This window comes from Delphinapterus leucas, chromosome 8, assembly GCF_059928025.1.
Source record: "Delphinapterus leucas isolate spDelLeu-1000000601 "Yukka" chromosome 8, BTC_Dleu_Yukka2, whole genome shotgun sequence".
In the NCBI taxonomy this organism is placed as follows: Eukaryota; Metazoa; Chordata; class Mammalia; order Artiodactyla; family Monodontidae; genus Delphinapterus; species Delphinapterus leucas.
Genome location: NC_143136.1, coordinates 59,742,199 through 59,764,613, shown reverse-complemented (window position 1 = coordinate 59,764,613; position 22,415 = coordinate 59,742,199). Strand labels below are relative to the sequence as shown.

At 39.0% G+C, this 22,415-nt stretch overlaps 1 protein-coding gene across 4 annotated transcripts in view; it reads left to right on the top strand.

Annotated features, from left to right (window-relative positions):
• The window catches only part of MAP3K20 (mitogen-activated protein kinase kinase kinase 20), a 176,259-nt gene that overhangs the window by 61,249 nt on the left and 92,595 nt on the right, over positions 1-22,415 (top strand). For all 4 annotated transcript variants that reach the window (XM_022570053.3, XM_022570055.2, XM_089916660.1 and 1 more), the window contains exon 3: positions 21,108-21,195. Coding sequence is in view for 3 of the 4 variants with exons in the window: in XM_022570055.2 (XP_022425763.1) it covers positions 21,108-21,195 (88 nt within the window). In the remaining variant the exon portion in view is untranslated. The remainder of the gene's footprint in view (positions 1-21,107; positions 21,196-22,415) is intronic.

Sequence of the window (22,415 nt, the reverse complement as noted above, 5' to 3'; positions counted from 1 at the left end):
GGCTTGGGGGATGAAGGTTTTGGTTGGGGACCTTGCTACCCTAAACAAAATAGAATGCAAGCAGCAGCAGCTGTCAGTTTTTACTTTTCACCCAAAATAATGCACCACCAAATTTCATGAAGAATTATCCTAATCTTTCTGAAATAAGAATTTGATCAAGAGGCATTCTATAACTGGCTTCAAAAAAGACTTTTTAAAAAGTTTCCTGGATTATATTTGTTAACATGGTTTTCCAGAAGGTAATGTGGAAAGCTGAAAAGAAATGCTATTTATTACAATTAAAGTATTTATTTCACTCTTCTTTATGCCTCCACTCAACTATTTGCCCACCATCACTCTCTCTCTCTCTCTCTCTTTCACACACACACACACACACACACACACACACAGTGTAGTTTTTGCCTGCTAACATTACATTATATTAATGCATTTGACGAACATATCCTAAAGGACATGTTGGCCTCTCTGCTAAAAAACAGGTCATAGGACCTCCCTGGTTCTTGGGTCGTAAAAATTTCTGAACACTGCTTAGTAATATGTTATGCAGTGAGAGGCAGGATGTCTAGTGGCTTTCAGTACATGTTCAACTCCAGAACGTTTCCTTTGTTTTATTCTTCTAAAGCAACTTGGAATTTATTCACTATTTCCTGATATTGTTGAGATGGGTTATGTGAGTAACATGGACTCTGGTTGAGCTTTCTCCCAGGCAAGTTAGCAAGCTCAGTGTACTGACGGGTGAAGAAAGCTTCACTCTCCTGCCTCCCCCTCACCACAGGTCATCTTTTCTAACTTCCTAATGGTGCTTGGAAACTGTGCAGATTGTTTAACAGGAAATGTATAAGTGTTGATTGCTTTGCTGATTTCTGTGGAATGGTCCCTCTTGAACTTCATGGCTTCTTTGGCTGTGTAGCTCTAGGACTAAGATTGATGATGAAGTGAAACCTGCGTGGCTTCTGAGGTTCCACTGATGCCTCCCCTGCCTTCACTCTGTCTCCTGTCTTTCCTGCTCTGCTAGATTGAGCTGCTTTTGCTAACTCACTTGGTTAGAGCAAGGTGTTTTTGAAGATGTGGTCAAGGGCTATCTCTATAAAGCTGGCTTCTTATGGAGAAAAATCTGTAATTGTAGAGGAATTCTGAACCCCAAGCAACTGTTGAAGACATGTAGAACCGGCCACATTGTAGGATATGTATAAATATTTATTATAATGATAACGCTAATAACCCATATTGGGAGCTTAATACATCCCAGTTTTCTTGGTGCTTTATATGCATGGACTCATTTAATGCCTAACAGTAGTAAAATGTATTCTAATACTCCTTTTCATTTTATGAAGTGTTTTCACATTTATTTGATTCTTCTTAAAAGCCTGTGATAGGAGGCCAGAGAAGACTAGGGTGACCTAACAGCTAAATGTGATGTGGTACTCTGGAGTGGGTCCTAGACCACAAAGAGGACATTCATGGAGAAACAGGTGAAATCCAAACGAAGTCTGGAGTTTTGGTTAATAGTAATGTACGATATTAACTGGGCGAGGGCTCTACAGGGCCTCTATTTTTTTCTATGACTCTAAATGGAATCCGAAGCACAGCTTTCCTCTGAACCTAAAAATTATTCCAAACGAAAAAGTTTAAAGTTTTTATTATCCCCCATTCCACAGATGTATAGTGTTTGAAAGGCCAAGTAACTTGCTGTATGGCACACAGGGGACTTAGTGAAAAACCAGAACCGAAAACCCAAGTCCTTGCCTTCCTGATGCCGCACCTGTATTCCTCTCCATGCTGCCGCAGTAAGAATGCGCTGCTCTCTGGGCCGTCCTCCCAACAGCCTTTAGAGAACTGAGAGATAATATCCTCACTTTACAGATCATTGTGATCCGTGTTCACTCCTGGAAAAATAACTGAAAAATATTTTCCCCATTGCCTTTGAGCCAATAGTCCTTCCATATTTGAATGGAGAATACAGTTACGTGCACTGGGCTCATTTGATTAAACTACCACAACAGAGACCTCATTATGATGAATGACAGCCAGGGCCACAGGCAGCTGTTTTGAAAACAAATAATGGTATATTGTGTGCTCTTCTGTGACCTCTGACACAGAGATCTGAGAATAGGCAGAAGATAGAAACACAAGACCTGCCCCACCGAATTCACATTCGTTCTGCAAACGCAGTAATTGTGAGGCTAATGATGGTAAGCTGGATTCCTTACCCCGTGTGTGGAAAAGAGAAGTTATGTTCACTTTCCTTCAGCTTGGCACTTTATTTTTAAAACAGTAGGGGACTTTAAGAGATTTATTTAGAGAATAGAAGAACTAGGCTTAACAACTTTTGGTTTCCTTGGTATATTTTGGTCTTTGGATTTAGATTCTTCCAGCTGCTGAGTATGCAGGATGACATATGCCTTCACTCTCTTCCAGTGCTGTATTCACTAGACTCTCTGGTTTGTGGTCACTCTCCTGCCCAGACCTGTGGCAAGACAGGTATTCTCTCCTTTATGAGTTTCACTGTGCTGTTGCTGTCAGCCTTTGCATCTGTTTTCCAGCACTTCATAGTTCTAACTGATGTTCTGTGTATCTGAGTTCAGTTCTGTATATCTTCTAAAAATTTTGTCTTTGTTCACTCTAGGAATGATTCATTGAGGAAAACCAGGTGCCTAGCATGTACTTTCCATGCATATTTGGCCCTCACAGCTGCTTTAAGTAGATACTGGTTTTCTTATTTTACAGATGGAGAGCAAGCTCAGTGACATTAAGAGACTCGCGAGGCCGCACGGCTCACACATGAGAAAGTTGAAATTCAGCCCCTGGGTTTCCAACTCCAAAGTAATGAGGCTACAGTGTAGCTTTGCCACAGAAACCACTCTCCAGGCCAGTGCACATTAGACTCACCTAAGAAGCTTCTAAGACACACCCATGCCTGGGCCCCACCCCATACCAATTAAACCCGATTTGAGTCAGGATGTTAGAGTTGAAGGGACTTTAGATCATTCATTCTGTCCTTTTTACCTCCACATTTTGACATTTTATCATTAGGTGAGCTGAGGCCCCAAAGCACATAGCCATCAAGTGTCAGAACCAAGACTAAATGTGGGTCTCTTGATTCTGATTCTAGAGTTCTTTCCATACCCAGATCAAATAAATATGTTGGAGTATTTACTATATTAGGCATATGTATTGTCACAGGTGAGTTTGTCCATTTATATGAAATATATAGAAATGTGTGTCCATGCACATCTGTGTACATGTATAGAGCATGTTCATCTATCGACATTCATTTGTGAGAGAGGCAGTACTGTGTCATGGTCTAAATCATAGGCTGTACAGCCAGACTGCCTGGTTTGAATCTTGGCTTCACTGCTTCTCAGCTATCTGACCATGAGCAAGATACAGAGCCTCCTGTTCTGTAGTTTCTTAGAGATAAACTGGGGGTAATAATAGTATTTACTTTGTGGATTAAATGCATTAATGTCTGTAAAGTGATGAGACAGTGTTAATACACAGGAAGCCCTGCGTGAGTATTAGGTAGAGTAGTGTGTGAGTGATGGTGTGTTCAGCTTTCAACTTCTGAAACTCAAAAGTTATTACATTCATTGATTGCAAAAGAATTATAAAATGATAGTATTTATGGGAGCTGGTTCATCTGTATCAAGTCCCTTTCTCCCAGCCTTAAAGAAAATTGTATAGCTTTCTTTAGGCCCTTAACAAGGTGTATGTTCTCATGCTTCATAACCCACAATCTTCTATCCAACTCCTTCGGAAAACATGCCGATGTTCTGGTTTATTTTCTTCTTTATCTCTGGGTTCACTGTTGGACCTCACTACTTAGTGAGACCCTGTATCTCTGGGCTTACTATTCCATCCCGGCTATATTCAGCAATGACTTTCTGTGTGATTTGTTAACAAAGGTCTCGGGCTCCCAGAAGTGTTGCTCTTGTTGATATATAACATACGTCATCTCCAGGTTTATATTTGTTTACATGCAAAATGATTCTTGTGTTTTGAGGGTCATATGCCATTGATAAGCATAATTATACAGAAAATCTTGAATTATTTTCTCTGAGACTTTTAGTGATGATAATGGTCTGTTGCATGAGAAGAGTTCCACCTAGGGCACTCAGATTATAAACTGAGGCCTGTCTCTGATCTCTCCAGGGTTCTAAGCGTTGTTGCATGAAATAAAAGGAATCCTGTTACACAAACACTGCCTCAGTCAACAGGTGAGGGAAGAATGTTACAGTACCATTAAGTACCATTATCAAAAGCCAAGAAAAAGGGACTCTTTTTCTTTCTGCTCAGAGGTATCAATGTTAAGGTATTAAATAGAGCCACAGTCAGATTAAGGACACCAACTGACTCTTCAATCAAAGAGAAAAATCAGAATTTGGGGTGTGATGGTGTTTGGAAATGACATAAAAATCTGAGCAAGCAAGTTCAGGGAACACAGGAAGTTACATAGGTCAACTCAAGTAACTTGAGACAACAGAATAGGCTATCTAGAAAAGTAGTTTCCTACTATATGGGATCGAAGGCTCCCAAGGATATAGGGAAGGCAACTTCTAGGGAAAGCTGGTAGCTGCCCAAATAGCTCACTAGTAAGGTAGCTTCTGCTTTTTTTTTTTTTCATTTTTTGGCTGCACCATGTGGCATGTGGGATCTTAGTTCCCCGACCAGGGATCGAACAGCGACCCCTGCAGTGGAAGCACGGAGTCTTAACCATTGGACCGCCATGGAAGTCTCAGGTAGCTTCTGCTTTATGTGATGAGAAATTTCAGAGTTGAGTGGACTCAGTGCTAAATCATGCTAACATATTTGACTGCAACTGAAGAATAAAGTCAACTTACTAATTTAAAAATTTTCCATTCGTAGGTGAGACATTGCTTTGTGAGTGTGGACTCAGAACAAGAGGAGTTAGTAATGGGATTTGAATATGTTCTACTACTACATTCTGCTGATAATCTGATTTATCTACCCTCCAACAGGACCCGCTCATTGGGGAAGTTATTATGCTTTACAAACTTCCCTGCCAGTGCTTATTATCTCTAACTTTGTTCTAGGCCATTATGGCTGACCATCCCTAACTACCACTAACTACACAAATATATACATGTGAACACACGTGCACACACATGAACTTTAAGTATGTCAATACTTTCAATCAAGTTATCTCCCACACTGCTGGCCTGAAAGGATCTTTTCACTTTAGAGGGACTTGGCATATCTCTGCTTTCACCTGTTTAAGTCAGTCATTTCCAAATTCCCAGCAATACATCACTGCTTTCCTGGTGTTAACTTGTCCTTAGCAGTGTTCAATCAGAGGTGGAATGCCTATTTCTTAAAATAATACTAAGGGAACTACTTCATTAGAAGGACAGTTGGAGCAGATCGCCTTTAAATTCCAACTAGTGGTAAATTAATAATTCTCTTACCTCTGCAGGCCAGGCTGGAAGGTCTGTTTAAACATTAATATGTTTTCTTACTTTTTAGGAGTCTCTCCTACTGAAATTCAACCTGAAAATCAGCTTAGCATGTATTGTCATGTTGCTGTAGGTTTGCAGGTCCATTACCTATCTGTGTTTTACATATACTCCATGTTCCAAACAAACAAAAGTGCTTCTGTTTCTCAGATATGCTGCCCCATGCTGTGTCTCTACCAAAGCTCTTGCTATTCCCTTTGCTTGGAATGCCAAGCCTTCACCAGCTATAAATCAAAACTGAATTCAGGGGCTTCCCTGGTGGCGCAGTGGTTGAGAGTCCGCCTGCCGATGCAGGGGACACGGGTTCGTGCCCTGGTCCGGGAGGATCCCACATGCCGCGGAGCGGCTGGGCCCGTGAGCCATGGCCGCTGAGCCTGCGCGTCCGGAGCCTGTGCTCTGCAACGGGAGAGGCCACAGCAGTGAGAGGCCCGCGTACCGCAAAAAAAAAAAAAAAAAAAAAGAAAAAACTGAATTCATTCTGCATTGTCTAGTTGAAGCTTCCCATTATCCCCCAGCTTCACCTAATCTCCACATGGGTCCTCCACAACACTTTATACTTCTTACGGTGGTTGCGTTGCATCTTGTTATTTTGCACTTTTATTGTTCCCCTGATATTGTGTAAGTCTTGATGGTAGGGGTTTATTTTATTTTTATATAACTTACAATGCCTGTGTCTCATCCTTGTTTTCATTCATACCAGGATATAGCACAGGTATAGATGCTAAGGACAGTATCAGACTGTTAAGGGGAGGTTATATTTAACTTAAAAACTCAAAACAGAACCTATAAAGGGTATATTTAAAAGAAAAGATCAGAATTCAGAGTTAGTTAGGGAAACTTTAACAATAGAATAAAAATCCAGCCAAATATAATTGGATTAAGAAGTGAATAGAAAGCAAGGAAACAGAACTTAGTGTAAAGTATTATTTCAAGACATTTTGATGTTTAGGAAAGTAGTTTGAGAAGGAGAGAGGGTCAAGGAAAGTTGTTTGTTTCTTGGAGAGATGAAACTCAAGCATTTTTTTCAGCCTAGAGGATAGAACTAGAAAGAGATTAAAGGCTCCAGGAAGGATATAATTGATGGATCGTAATGTCCTGAGGGAAGAAGGGGAGATATAAAGAGCACAGGTGTCAGGGTAAGGTCTGGGGGAAAGGATACCTTTTTCTCAGAGGCAGATAGAAAGGCAGGAAGCATAAGGAAGGAATACTGAAGGCAGTTATGCCTGTTTCCCCAGTGTAGAGTAGTCATAGTAACCTGAGACTGAAAAAGGCAAGAGTAGCTAAAGGACATGAAAATAGTCGAGGTTTATTGTAGCTGATTCATAAAGGTTGTCTTGTATACTACTTGGTATCATCATTGTCTGTCTTCCTCTACTAGACCGTAAGCTCCATGAAGGCAAGGGTTTTGCTATCTTGTTCATCACTATCCTCAGCACCAAAAAAATGGTGCCTGGCACATAGACACTCAGTAAATATTTGTTGGGTGAACAGAGAATGAAGAAGGGAGCTGGGATGTCCCTCGTGGTCCAGTGGTTAAGACTCCGCACTGCCAGTGCAGGGAGCACGGGTTCGATCCCTGGTTGGGGAAGATCCCGCCTGCTGCCTGGTGCAGCCGGAAAAAAGGGAGCACACTGGAGATACTCCAAATTACTGCTACAGTTTTTTAGCTTTCAATAATTGGAGATGTAAACAGAACTCATTGGATGAGATTGCTGAGAAAGCTCTTTAAAGGAGGCTGACCTAAGAGGACGGCCTTATGCACTTTCCTCCTTCCTGCTGCGTGGAATGTAAATATAATGGCTTGGAACCTCAGGGGTTGTATTGTGACCAGCAGGTAACGTTGAGGATGCCAACCAGTGCGAAGGGAGGACGGTGGGATGGAGGTAATTGTGGGGCTGCCATATTGGGCTCCGTGCAGCCTTCATGTTTTGAGACAATATAAACTACTTCTTTAAACTACTGCTATTTTGGATCTCTGTTTCTTTCAATAGAACCCAGTTGATTAGAAAGGAAAAACTGAACGGAATTAAGGGACTAGAGACCTCAATGTGACCAACTGAAGAGCAGGTTTAAGGGGAATAAGGCTAAAAGATTAAGGTCAAGGAGGGGCTTCTAAGTTTGCGATGGATGGGTAGTGGAAGGATCTAAGGGACTGTCATAAATTGCTAAAGCAGAATGCTAGTGAAGCCTGCTGGAGGAGAAAAAGCTAAGGAAATAGTATCTGTGTGCACAGATAGGTAACCAAGAGGTAACCCTTCAACTAGACCAGTGTTTCTTTGAGTTTTCACTTGATGGGCTGCCAAGGATCTATCTGTGGACCCCGGAATCTTATCTTGAGGACTCCAATTTGAGATACACTGCAGAATACTATTTTATTGTATGACCTTGTTGTCAAAACGATTTAAGGCAGCTAATAAAAATACAAATTGTGAGATGTAAAAAAATTAAAGTAGGAAAATGGGGCAAACGGAAAATATGGTAGAAAAACAAAATGAAAACAGGAATGAAGTTAGTATGATAAAAACACACTCATGAGGTTCTTTGTACTTTCTAGATGTAGGCAACAAATTTGTGTCTAAGCTTTTTAGCAATCAACTTGAAAAATGTAACATGATAGATTGTTGAGCAACGGGATAAAAACAAACCAGTTCAGGAAAATCACAAATATTCCTTTTACTAAGACCATTATACTTAAATTATAACTTTATATGATTGAACTAAAAAGAACATCAAAAATTTTCTTTTAGATGGGAGGAATATAAAGATGGTTTTGAGGAGAGCCACGGTAACCAAGTTTACAGCATATCCCAATATTGGGCTGAAAAGTGAATACATTCAGTCAGATGGCTGTACCTAATACCAATTATTTAAATATGTTTTCAGAATCACCGATGTCTTTGCATAAACTTAGGTAAAGATAACTCCCCAAAATTGAAAAATAAGATATGTCAAGAAATTGATAAGAATTAAAATTTTTAGGCTTAGGAAAATGTATAATGTAATATAATATAAAAATTAGCTTTCAGATGTTATCTTTCACCATCTCTATTGAACACAAAGAAGGACTTAGATTTCAACATGAAGGTTAATGGAAGGAAAGATTGTCATGGTAAGTGGTGATGGTTATTAGTATTAGAGGGTTTGCTTAAGTGGAGGCTATCTCTTCATCAGACCTTTAGGGGAGAAATGATCTTAAGAGCCTATGATTCCAGATTATTTTTACTATATATTTGTTGGGATTTGGTACTTTTTTTTTCACTCAATAGTCTGTGAGATATCACACACATGCCTTTGTCATTAGTTATTGTTTGACTATGCTGACAGAGCCCAGAAATAGTGAAATCATTAATTTAGCTGAAGAATCCAGGTATTCAAGATACTGTCTAACTGGAGTCTACAAGATGTGAAAGGACTTTTCAAGACTATTTAAAAATTAAATTTGCCTGAATTCTTCTAAATGATTTTTCAGATTTCCATAATAAATGTAGCAAACATTTCTCTTATGGGATGTAAATAATCAAACTCTGTTGCACTGTAGAGTAATATTATAAAGCACTTAGCTAATCAGATTGCGAGAGTCGCTCAAAATTCCTAACCATGTAATTTTTGCATAGAGAGAGGGTGCTTCATGCTGTGCAATTAACTGGTTTTATTAGCTATCAATTTGGTCGTTCCTGGCTGGCCTGACGGCCTAGTGCCTACGGGATTTAGATCTTGGTTCTTTACTTGATCCTGCACAGTTGAGTGTCAGGAAGGTATGGAAATCTTGCAGTGGGGGCAGCGGCCAAGGCCCTAAGGGGGAGTTGATGAGGAGTTGTTTCTCACACTTCTAAATTTTCTAGGCCTATTGTAATTTTCGGATGTTCTATAAACTAAGGTTCCATCCTGCATTCAAATTAGGTTTGTAAAGTAAAGTGGGATGGTTTAGTGATTATAAGCAGAGCTCTGACATAAGACAACCTGTGTTAAAAACCTGGCTTTGCCATTTTCTGTGCCCTTAGGCAAGTTTTAAAATTTCTCTGTGCCTAGTGAAGGGTGATAGTGAAGGGCCCTCGCTCATTGTTTGCTGTGAGGATTTAAAAGGTTAGTCTACCAATTGCATATGCAATCACCAGGCAGAATGATTTTTGCATTACTTACCTTTCTAAAATATGATTATTGTCATTAAGTTCTTTAACTACCCCTTCCATTTCTTCCTTTAATTTCTTCATACTACATACATTCAAAATAAAGATAAATAAGTACCTCTGCTCAAAAAAAGTATGCATTTTAAAATTACATTTATATTATGTTTTAGTTCTCTAGATTGATCTAAGTCATTAAATAGCATTAGCAAATGTATTCACAGCAAATATAAAACATTTCAAAATAAAAGAAGAAGATCGCAAACTGAAATAAAAACAGATGGAAGAGGAGGGGGAAGGGGAAGCTGGGACGAAGTGAGAGAGTGGCATGGACATATATACACTACCAAATGTACAATAGATAGCTAGTGGGAAGCAGCCGCATAGCACGGGGAGATCAGCTCAGTGCTTTGTGACCACTTAGAGGGGTGGGATAGGGAGGGTGGGTGGGAGACACAAGAGGAAGGAGATATGGGGATATATGTAGGTGTATAGCTGATTCACTTTGTTATAAAGCAGAAATTAACACACCATTGTAAAGCAATTATACTCCAATAAAGATGTTAAAAAAAATGAAAACATTAAAAAACAAAAGCAGTCTACATAAAGTGCTTGGCATACTAGGCACTTAGTACATCCTAGCTGTTATTAATTATTCAGGAGTCTGCAAACTGGAATCTCTTTGAGCAAGGGCAACTTTTAATAAAAAATATTTAGAGGGCTTTCCTGGTGGCGCAGTGGTTAAGAATCCACCTGCCAATGCAGGGGACACAGGTTCGACCCTGGTCCAGGAAGATCCCACATGCTGCGGAGCAACTAAGCCCATGCGCCATAACTACTAAGCCTGTGCTCTAGAGCCCACGTGCCACAACTCCTGAGCCCATACGCCTAGAGCCCGTACTCCGCAACAAGAGAAGCCACCACAATGAGAAACCCATGCACCGCAGTGAAGAGTAGCCCCTGCTCGCCGCAACTAGAGAAAGCCCACACACAGCAGCAAAGACCCAACACAGCCAAAAATAAAAACAAATAAATAAATAGATTTTTAAAAATATATATTTAGATGAGAGGACTCATATTTTATTGCACTTTTTTTTAAAGGGGGGTGGAAATTTATAAAAAGAGGCAGAAGTAGAAGACCTAGTTGCAAACTTTATTACTGACGTTTACTAGGCTCCTGGGAAAAAAATGAGCCTGCACAAATCACATCAATGACCCAGTTTTCTTAAGTCTTAAATATGATAAAAATATCTAACTTATTTGTGAGAGTCAAATAACATAAGTGCTTTGGAAATATTAAAGTGCTATATTTAGGTAAAAACACAGATAAACATAAAGTCAAATATAATAAATACATGAAGCTAACTAATACAAACCAATTACGAAAGTATAATCCACTGCTGGAAGAGATCTGATCTTTGCTCGTAAGCTTGACTTGACTCTGAATGATGAACTGACTAAAAAGGAAGGGGAAAGCCTTCAGAGAAAGGAATTAGCATTGGATAAGCACCTAGTATTTGCTAGACACTGGGGTAGGATTTCTGTTCTCCCTTAAGGAGACGGGCCCAGAGAGGTTAAATAGCTTCCTTTAAATCACCCAGCTTATTGGTGGCATAGCCAAGACTCATGCTTCAGCCTGTTTGACTCCAGAGGATGTCCTAACACTCCATAGTTAACTACCTCAGTTCAGTTTAGCAAATATCTATTGAGCACCCACTCTGAATAAAGTAGTTAATAATGCATCAGTTTTTTTTTTTTTTATAGAAATGGAAAGAAATTTAGAGCATGAAGGAATCTGGAAGATAATTTCGTCCAAACAAGTAGTTTTCTAGGAAGAAAACAAGGTCCAGAGTGACCAGGTGGCTCCAGGGCCATCTGTTTTGTAATTAGAATTTAAATTTCCACTCGCCTAATCTAGATTTTGATTAAATTATATTGCTTTTCATTAAAAAAAAAAGCCTAATCCTTCGTTAGTTCATACTTCAAGTCTTATTCAAAGGCTTTCTTTGGGGAGGTTTTCTGTGTAATTTTAGCCCCAAGTGATCTCTTTGACCAAGTTACATAAGTTGTTTAGTGGAAAGTTAGGTGCTTGAATGTGCTTTTGTCACCCAAACTGAATACAGGTTGTTTATAATATATTTTACTTTTTCACGTCATCACAGTGATATTCTGTTGTGAGCATGAAGAATCTAAAGTCTCTTAGCCTTTTTATGCCTTGGAGATATCTCTTAAATCCCTATCCTTAAATCTTCACTATTTATTTCATTCAGTTTTAGCCACCCTTCCATCCTGCCAGGTTAGTCTGCCCTTAGTTGGGTATGTACTTAACTAGAGAGCAGCCTGATCCCTGGAGGGGAGCCTAGGCTGCTGTCCAAGCAGCTGCATGTGGTGAGTCTGCTGCAAGCCCAGGAAAACCACTGAGCAATTTAGACTTCCCAGTACCAGTGACATTTGTAATGCATCCCACGTGGCTCCATCTTGACTGTTCATGAAGAGTGAGCAGAATGACTTGTTTATTTTTCCTTCTTAGTATTTCTAGCCATTTTTCTTCCAAAGAAAAGTTTTCATGACCTCAAATGTCATGAGGAATATAGGCTGTATTATATTATGGAACCTGAATTCAGTTCATCTATCCTTCTTTATTTCCCTGAATACCTAAAGGGCGGCATTTGAAAGAGAACGTACAGAACTGAGAGGTTTGCTGCTTGTCATGTTATTGAATGAGTCTCATTAAGCCTAAAATGACTCAAAGAGCATGACCTGGGTATGACTCTGGTGATTAAATACAGGATTGAGAATCATCCAAGCCTACTTTTAAAGTTGTTCTATAGCACTGAGTTTTTAGGAGGAACGGGGGCTGGTTTTCCATCTTGCCGTACATGTAAGAATCAAATTTTTATTTTAGGAAAATGCCTCTAGCCATGATACTCTTGGAGTAAAAATGCAATGAATTAAACAACTTTTTCTTGACCCTGGCTCTTGTGATCTGATATGTAAATCTTCTGATTACTGAGAGTGAACATTCTGCCTCAGTTATCTTTATAATCAGAGCCTGAAAGAGTTAAAAGGGAAGGGAAGGTCTACCCACATCTTGCCTGAAAGAACCAGGTATTTCAACCTTATAGACTTGTAAACACACTACTGTTTTAGGAGTTTTTAAATCAAGAATTTCCCCTTTTCCCTTACATTCCACTGCTAAGTCCGATAGTTCTGGGCTCTGTGGGGATAATGATAAGAGGTATGCTGTTCTGAGAAGACCAGTGGCGTTGTCTTTTCGAACCCCTCCTGTTCCTAAGAGGCCTGGTTCAGTTGTTGTAGAGTTTTGTGATACTAGCCCAAGCCTAGGAAGAGGGCTGTCTTAGTCCATTCAGGCTACTGTAACAGAATACCGAAGGTGGGATGGCTTATAAACAACAAACATTTATTCATCACAGTTCTGGAGGCTGGGAAGTCTGAGACCAAGTTGTTAGCAGATCCAGTTTCTGGTGAGAACCCGCTTCCTGGTTCACAGATGGCCATCTTCTCGCTGTGCCCTCACAGGGCAGAAGGAAGGGGTGAGAGAATTCTCTGGGGTCACCTTTATAAGGGCACTAATCTCATTCATGAGGGCTTCACCCTCATGACCTAATCACCTCCCACAGGCCCCTCCTTCAAATACTATCACATTGGGGGTTAGGTTTCAACATATGAATTTTAGGGGAACACGTTCAGTCTATAGAAAGAAGCCTTCGTGAAATGTAGCCCCACTCCTGAGAATCAGGGCTCCATTTTTCAGTGTGTCGTAGGGGAGTGTCTGCCACAGTGGGTATGGAAAGTGTGGACTTGATAAGAAGCTGGCTTACTTGCAGAGGTGATTTTTGGAAATATAAATGGTAAAATGCATTGGGTAGAAAACTGGAACTGGAAGGTTTAAGACTAAGCAAGCCTCTGCATTCTGAATCTGAAAAAGTGCAATGAGGGCATGCTTGGAGAATAGCCAAACAGGGAAGGGCGGTCAAGAAATTTTGCCTGTTTGATTGTTGTGGACGGCAGAGCCTGCAAGAGGCAACTTGTAGCCATCCAAGTCTTCATTCTGAAAGTTCAAATCAATAATGAGCTGGTGAACATAAATTTCCATGTGGCTTCTGCTATGGTTGTATAATTGATTGACTGTCATTCTTATAAAATAATACCCTTAAGTAACCCTTATGCATGTAAAAGAACAGAATGAATATTAAAGCAAAGCCACACCCACAGGCATTTTAATCTTCTTACTGTCCTGTTCAGAGTAAACATTTACCTAACATGAACTCTTACCGTGGCAATTACTTAAACACATTTAATATCATTATCATCAAATACCATTTGTTCATCCACCCTTCAGATATTATTGAGTACTTCTGGTATATAAAGCATCTAACCTTTCTCCCTCATGTGGTATTATACTAGACATGGTGCAAGATGAGTAACGTAGGGAAGGCTTCCCTCAAGAGCACTGGGCCACAGGAGCAAATGTCAGAAGGGAGAGGAAGGATGATGATTTAATAAAGCACTGAGCCAGACTCTGCATAGGTGCACTCAGTGCCCAGCACCTTTGTCTCATGGCCTCTCAGAGTCCATGGCCTTCAAGAAAAACCCAGGTGAACACTAGTTTGCTCTGGAGCCATATCAAGAGAAACTCATAGCTCAGAGGTTAACTAAACTAGTTTTTATATACCTAGGGTAGTTCTGGGGAGGTAAGGAAAGAGTTTTATCTCTTCCTGACCCAATCCTAGGGAAAAATCAGAATTTCCATGCAAATCAATATTTTTATATTTATATGCTCTAGTCATATATATTACATATAACATGCATGTATTACTTTTTCTGATTCAAAAGTTATAGAGACTTATTGTAAAGAATTTGGGAAATATATAAAAATTTAAAATCATTTATGATTCTTTTCGCTACCTACAGATAACCACAATCAATATGTTATTTTATTTCTTCCCCATCTCTCTTCTTATATGTGTAATTTTAATCTTTTTTAAAATGTGGGTTCATCTCATATCTTCTTGAACTTTGGGGGACTATACTGATGCTGGATCAGATTGATATTTTGGAGACAGAGCTGTCTTTGGAGAGAGCCTTTGACCTTGAATGCACAGTGCAGTAAGGAGACTGCTTCCTTTTGAAGGATTGGATGAGCCACTTTTCTTCCTTTTACTATCATACTCTGATGGAATCATAGACTCTTGGAATTGGTGAGGACCTCAGAAATCAAGGTCCTCCAGAAATCAGGAATGTTTTAAATACCACACACCAGAGGGCAAGGAGGAGCAGCTGACACTCGTGGACAGTAGAAGTGTACCTTGGATTTTTTTTTACACCTACTATCTTTGTGGTCGGTACCACATCACAGGCAGAAAGATGGACCCTGTGAGACACAGTCCTGCTGCTATGTAGCGGCTAAGAGCTGTTGACAACCAGGGAGAAAAGCTTGTTCCTAATATAAGATGTAAATAGAGCCTGCCAGCCTCATGATATGGGTCTTCATAAACTACTGCTTTGATTTTATAGTGATAAGTAGAGTGCCATAGGCATCTTTCTTTCACAAAAAGAAGTGAACCCAACTTTATTTTTAATATGTTATCACATAAATACATACAGACTGTATCAATGGAATATTTTTAAATGTAAAACAAGCTTTAAAAACACAAAATCTGGGCTTCCCTGGCGGCGCAGTGGTTGAGAGTCCGCCTGCCGATGCAGGGGACACGGGTTCATGCCCCGGTCTGGGAAGATCCCACATGCCGTGGAGCGGCTAGGCCCGTGAGCCATGGCCACTGAGCCTGCGCATCCGGAGCCTGTGCTCCGCAGCGGGAGAGGGCACAACAGTGAGAGGCCCGCGTACCACAAAAAAAACCCAAAAAAAACCCAAACAATCTTTCACTCCAATGTTCATAGCAGCACTATTCACAATAACCAATACATGGAAACAACCCCCAAGGGCCCACTGATTTAAGAAGATGAGGCATATATATATATATATATATATACACACACGCGTGCGCGCGTGTATATACAGTGGAATATTACTCAGCCATAAAAAAGAATGAAATATTGCCATTTGCAGCAACATGGATGTACCTAGAGAATATTATACTAAGTGAAGTAATTCAGACAGAGAAAGATAGGTATTATATAGTATCACTTATATGTGGAATCTAAAAAATAATACAAATGTATCTATATACAAAACAGAAACAGACTTACAAAGAAAACAAACTTATGGTTACCAAAGGGGAAAGAGAGGGGAAGAGATAAATTAGGAGTATTGGATTAACAGATGCAAACTACTATACATAAAATAGATAAGCAACAAGGATTTACTGTACAGCACAGGGAACTATATTCAATATTTTATAATCTATAATGGAAAATAATCTGAAAAAATATATATAACTGAATCACTTTGTTGTACACCTGAAACTAACACAATATTGTAAATCAGCTATACTTCAACTAAAAGAAAAAAACTCATAGAATCTTTAAGGGTTCTATGGTAACTCTCCAAAATTAAAGAGACAAATTAAAATTTGGGATTAGGTTGAAAAAAGTTTTGAATAGAGGGAAAGGGATTGCTCTGAAGATGAAGATACTAATTAACTTAAAACCTTATTATAAAGCTGTTGAAAGTACTTTAAAGGAAGGATGTTAAAAGTTAACCACCCCCTAAACTTAAATTTAGTTAAATTATGATACTTAGTAAATTTAGTTAAATTATGATATTTAGTTTCTCTTATTCTCTCTGATCGGATCAGCCATTTGGAACCTGCTGGTTGAGTTCTGGAAACATGGCCAACTGAGCTAATGGGTCATCTCCCCACATAAATGCTTAGAAATGCCAGTTGAAAGAAAATTAACAGAGTGCCCACCTCCTCCCCAAATCCCTGATAAGTTTTCCTATGAAGAAAGAAGGAGGGAGGGAGGGAAGAAGAAACCAGCCCCGATTGGAAACCATGGGAGCAGTCACATATCTTACTGCAAACACAATAGCTGTATAGACATCTGTGTGCTCTGATAAGGACATTACTACTAGACATTTTTATGAATAGACCTGTGGTTACTCCACTTGTCTGTCACATTGGGATCCTTTATTTTATGGAGAATCTTTGAGCGTGAGTTTAAATTGCTGTAGTCTGTCCTGGTCTTTCCTTAAATCCTCACGTCCTAATCTGGAAAACTACTTATTTACCCCAAAGATCTTTAGACCTTGGGTTGTGTAACTCTTGGATGATTAGTAAATAGATTATGGTCATTCATCTCTGCAAAAGTCTAGAATAACATTTTTAAAACGTTTAAAATGTTTATTGTAGTAAAATACATACAGCATAATATCTGTCATTTTAACCATATTTAAGTGTATGGTTCAGTGGCATTAACTATAATCACAGTGTTGAAATCAACCATCGCCACTATCTATTTCCAAAATTTTTCATCACTCCAAACAGAAATTCTACATGTTAAGTGATAACTCCCCATTTCTTCCTCTTCCAGTCCCTGGTAACCTCTAATCTACATTCTTTCTAACCTGTGAATTTGCCAGCTTCAAGATATGTCATATAAGTGGAATCATCCAATGTTTGCCCTTTTGTGCCTGGCTTATTCACTTAGCCTAATGCTTTCAAAGTTCATCCATGTTGTGGCAAGTATCAGAACTTAATTCCTTTTTACGGCCAAATAATACTCATTGTATTTACTACGTTTTATTTATCTGCTCGTCACTTGATGAATGCTTGGGTGGTTTCTGCCTTTTGGCTGTTGTGAATAATGCTGCTGTGAGTCCGCATACAAGTATCTGTTAGAGTTCTTACAATAGCATTTTGCAAAGAGAAATGTAAATACATTGTGTAGAAAAATGAAGTCATCTGGACTTCCAGTGTTGACTAAAATTATTACTTCAGTGTAACTTGAGTAAACATAAACCTAAGAATTAACTCTTTATTGTGTATAGCTCGTAAAATCAAAATCAATTTTTCAGTTAAATAAAAATGCAACTATAAAATCAATACAACAGAAATAAACAACTTTCATCAAATTATATGTACTAAAAATAATTCTTTTGTTAGTTTTAATAGTGTAAAAAGATATTTACAGTTTTCAGTACAATGGAGCATTATTTTAGCCTTCGTCATTGTTATGTTTCCTTTTTAATAGTGAACTTTTTAAAACCACTAATCCATTATTTTGATGTGCAGGCCATTTGCTAGAGTATCCCAGAATTTAAATCTGGAAAACAACAATCTAAGGAAAAATTATTTGCTGCATATTTACTTCAGCAATTTCCATTAATGAACTGTTGGCAAGCAGGTGCCTATAAAGGCAAATCTACATAATACATACGCTTGCTATCAGTTACTGGTTGCTACAAGTACAGGTTTTAGTAATTCAGTTAATCCCAGGTATTTCTGTTGGAGCTTGTTTGAATTAGTAACATGGTGACACTTGGCCTTCATTTATTGCAAATACCACTTATTTATTTAATCTACCTCTGCTTATTATTAGCCCATTTCCATGAAACTAGTACAGCACTGTAAAATAGCATGTTGTTTTCAAGATGTTAAATCAAATTCTTAGTTTATTAAATTGGAACCTAAAGTCTTATTCCATAAAAATGTCTTTTACTTGCAAATCATACTACAAGAGTTTTTTATAACTAAAAAAATTAAAATACGAGCACAACAAAGGGACACAAGATAATAGTTGTTGTTTTGTCATTAGCATATGCCTACTCAAGAGCTGTTAGACATGCTTACCAATACCTGAAAAGATAAATTCTCTCTCCAGGGTATAATTTGTCAATATCTTAAACGTAAGCATGAAAACTAGCTGGAACACTGAAAATCCCATGTCGTGCTGAATTATAAAATGGTCGTCCAGGGCTTCCCTGGTGGCGCAGTGGTTAAGAATCCGCCTGCCAATGCAGGGGACACGGGTTCAAGCCCTGGTCCGGGAAGATCCCACACGCTGCGGAGCAACTAATCCCGTGCGCCACAACTACTGAGCCTGCGCTCTAGAGCCCTCAAGCCACAACTACTGAAGCCCGCGTGCCTAGAGTCCGTGCTCCACCGCAATGAGAAACCCGCGCACCGTAACGAAGAGTTAGCCCCCGCTCGCTGCAACTAGAGAAAGCCCGCGTGCAGCAACAAAGACCCAATGAGCAAAAATAAATAAACTTTTTTAAAAAAAGGTTCTCCAAGGATTCAGAATATTCTTGTATTTATTCTTTATTGTTACAAACATTTTTAATGGTCACGGGATTTAGATATTCCAAAGAATATACCAAAACACACCAAAGGATAACAGTCCCCTGTTTTGACCAATACTAGTCCCAACATTAATGCTTCCTCACATTGAACTCTCATTCTTTACTCACAAAAGAGTTGATCTGCCACTTAAAAATAGAGGGCTTGGGGCTTCCCTGGTGGCGCAGTGGTTAGGAATCCGCCTGCTAATGCAGGGGACACGGGTTCGAGCCCTAGTCAGGGAGGATTCCACATGCCACGGAGCAACGAAACCCGTGTGCCGCAACTGTTGAGCCTGTGCTCTAGAGCCCGTGAGCCACCACTACTGAGCCCACGTGCTACAACTACTGAAGCCCGCATGCCTAGAGCCCGTGCTCCACAGCAAGAGAAGCCACTGCAATGAGAAACCCACGCACCGCAGCGAAGAGTAGCCCCCATTCCCCGCAACTAGAGAAAGCCCGCGTGCAGCAATGAAGACCCAATGCAGCCAAAAATAAATAAATAAAATAAATTAATTTTTAAAAAAATAGAGGGCTTATGATTTCCAAGCTTCACATGAACTCAATTTTTACAACCAAGGTCATTTATGATTATTTAATGAGAAGTAGAATTGTCACATGGATGAATAATTGTATTTATTACTCAATTAATGCATTTTCTTTCTACTTGGAAAACTAAACTATGAGAAGGTTGTTTGATGAATACAGAACCTCTACATACAGTGGACGCTCAGTGAATGTTAAGGAATAGTTTTGATGGCTCCCTTCAACACCTATATTACTAAAAGAAAAAACTGTCAAATCAACCTTGATAAATGTCTCATCCAATCACGAATAATGTTCCTTTCTCTTGTTCCCACATTGATCCCTTGTCAACCCTCAACCTTCTGTTTTCTATCTAGTCACACCACCTTCAAAACAAGTTTCACAGCATTTTAAATGAAAACTCAACTCCTACTATGAAAAGAAAAATGTATAACAAATGTGCAAATTCCCAAAGGAGAGTCTCCTTTATGACCAAGGCTTCTCCATTTTTATTCATTGCTGACTTTAATTGTACTTTTAACTCTTGATTAGCCATATTTTAACTCCACAAAAGCAATAAAATTTTAATGACTACATGTAATTTACTTAATCTAGAGAACATCCTCCTGTAGACATTAGCAGATATACACTGTGGTACCTCTTTTATTTTTCATTTTAAAAATTAAGTTTAGGGCTTCCCTGGTGGCACAGTGGTCAAGAATCCACCTGCCAATGCAGGGGACACGGGTTCGAGCCCTGGTCCAGGAAGATCCCACATGCCACGGAGCAACTAAGCCCGTGTGCTACAACTACTGAGCCTGCACTCTAGAGCCCGTGAGCCACAACTGCTGAGCCCACATTCCACAACTACTGAAGCCCGTGGGCCTAGAGCCCATGCTCCACAACAACAGAAGCCACTGCAACGAGAAGCCTGTGCACCGCAACGAAAGAGTAGCCCCTGCTTGCAGCAACTAGAGAAAGCCCATCACAGCAATGAAGACCCAGTGCAGCCCAAAATAAATAAATAAATTAATTAATTAAAAACAATTAAGTTTAATAAACAGTATTTTTTACCATGACACTCTGCAGTGCAGTTTTCTAATAATTAACACATTTCACAGTGTAAAGTCTGGCTTCCCTATCAAATCACCACTGAAGGTCAAGAATCCATGTGTCTGTCCTTTACAGTACTTTGCATACGGTACAAGAGCAATAATATATTTTAAATAAATGGTTAGATAAATAATATAAATAGGTATTACCTGAATCTATTCCAGTAATAGTTAAGAAACCCTGCCGTAATTTTGTCATGACTACTCATCCAACCGACAGAAGTTCAGTCTTGTTGCAGTCTCCCAAAAGAAATATTATGCAGGAAAAAATGTACTTGACTTTTAGGAAGAGGGCTTTTACTGTAAATAAACGTGGCATCTCCCCTCTTTAGTCATCCCCTTCCACTGTCAGTCATGCCAGCTTGCTAGTAAGCACCTCTTCTGCCGCCAGTTCAACCCCACTTCTTTTTTAAATTTTTCAGAAAGCTTCAATATATAAATTCTTAATCTGTCAAGAGTGCTGCCAAAGACAGTTTTATCAGCATCACATACTTGTTGAGCACATATACATCTTTGTAAATGTATGTAAAAGAAAATTGAGCAGGAAACTTATGAGACTTTTATAAATGTGAAATTTTATGCAATTTTGTATTTGATTTTTGTATAGGCAGAAATACTCAGTGTCCTCAGTCACAGAAACATCATCCAGTTTTACGGAGTAATTCTTGAACCTCCCAACTATGGTATCGTCACAGGTAAGAACTCTATTTGACTTTTTTCTTTCCCCAATTACCTAGCTTTAGATTCTTTAATATGCTAAAATGCTTAATATTAGGTTCTGTCATGAATTGTGTGCTACTGTCAGATGTCACTTTTGTTGCTATAAAGCATTAATAAAACTGATTATATCAATATAATTAAGAATGGTGTTTCCACTTCTACCCATGTTTAATTGTGCTAATTATATCTGCGTAAATGCTATTTAAATGCACTCACAGCTGCACTACCAATATTTAAAGGTGCCATTTAACTAAAATTTCATTTAATTAGTTGAAATGAGCGATGTTTTTTGTAACTCTGTGACCTTTTACAAATTAAGATTTCTTGAGCTATTCATGTTATAATTCTTTGCAAGGCATTTTAATCCCGTTAGAGCATTCTTTTTTCAAGGCCTCTGACATGAGAATATTTTTCAGATTTGGTCATCTGCGTTGATAATGACCTTGATCTAAATTATCACATAATTTGGAGCAGCAGTTTATAACTGATGGAAATACCCTCTCCAAAAAGGAGCACACAGAAAATTTTGCCGTATAAAAACACAGAAAGGCACATATTTTTAATACTTTATACTCATATTTGTATAATCCAATGAGCAGCTTCAGGTCTATGATAAGTATAGTGCTCAATTTTACAATACGTAACTTTGACCAGGTTCTTTATCACGGCAGTTCTTTGATCAAAACAAAGCAAACAAGAAAACCTTAAAAGATTAGCCCTCTCTTCTTCTACTGTAGTGTTAAGGACTTGGATTGTCTTTATATAAAATGACAAAACACCCTCAGTAAAAAGGGCTGGATTAGGTACTTCCTTATAAATTATCTCATCTAATAGCTAGAATAACCCTATGAAATAGATAAAGTAATTTTATTTCACATAAGAAACTAAAACTCTAACTTAAGTACTTTCCCAAGGTTACCCAGCCAGTGGTAGAACCACAGTGGTATACATTTCTCAATTTGATTTTATACAGAATCTCCTCTTCTTGTATGCAAGAAGCCTATGAGCACACTGTAGATCCAACGGATGTGGAGGGCTGACTGTACTGCTCCATTTTATATAAGGGACTTGAGTATCTGTGGATTTTGGTATCTGCAAGGGGTCCTGGTACCAACCCCCCACAGATGCTGAGGGATGACATACGTACACGAACTGAGTCAAGTGTGGAAGATCAAATGGGTAGGGGATGATAGCA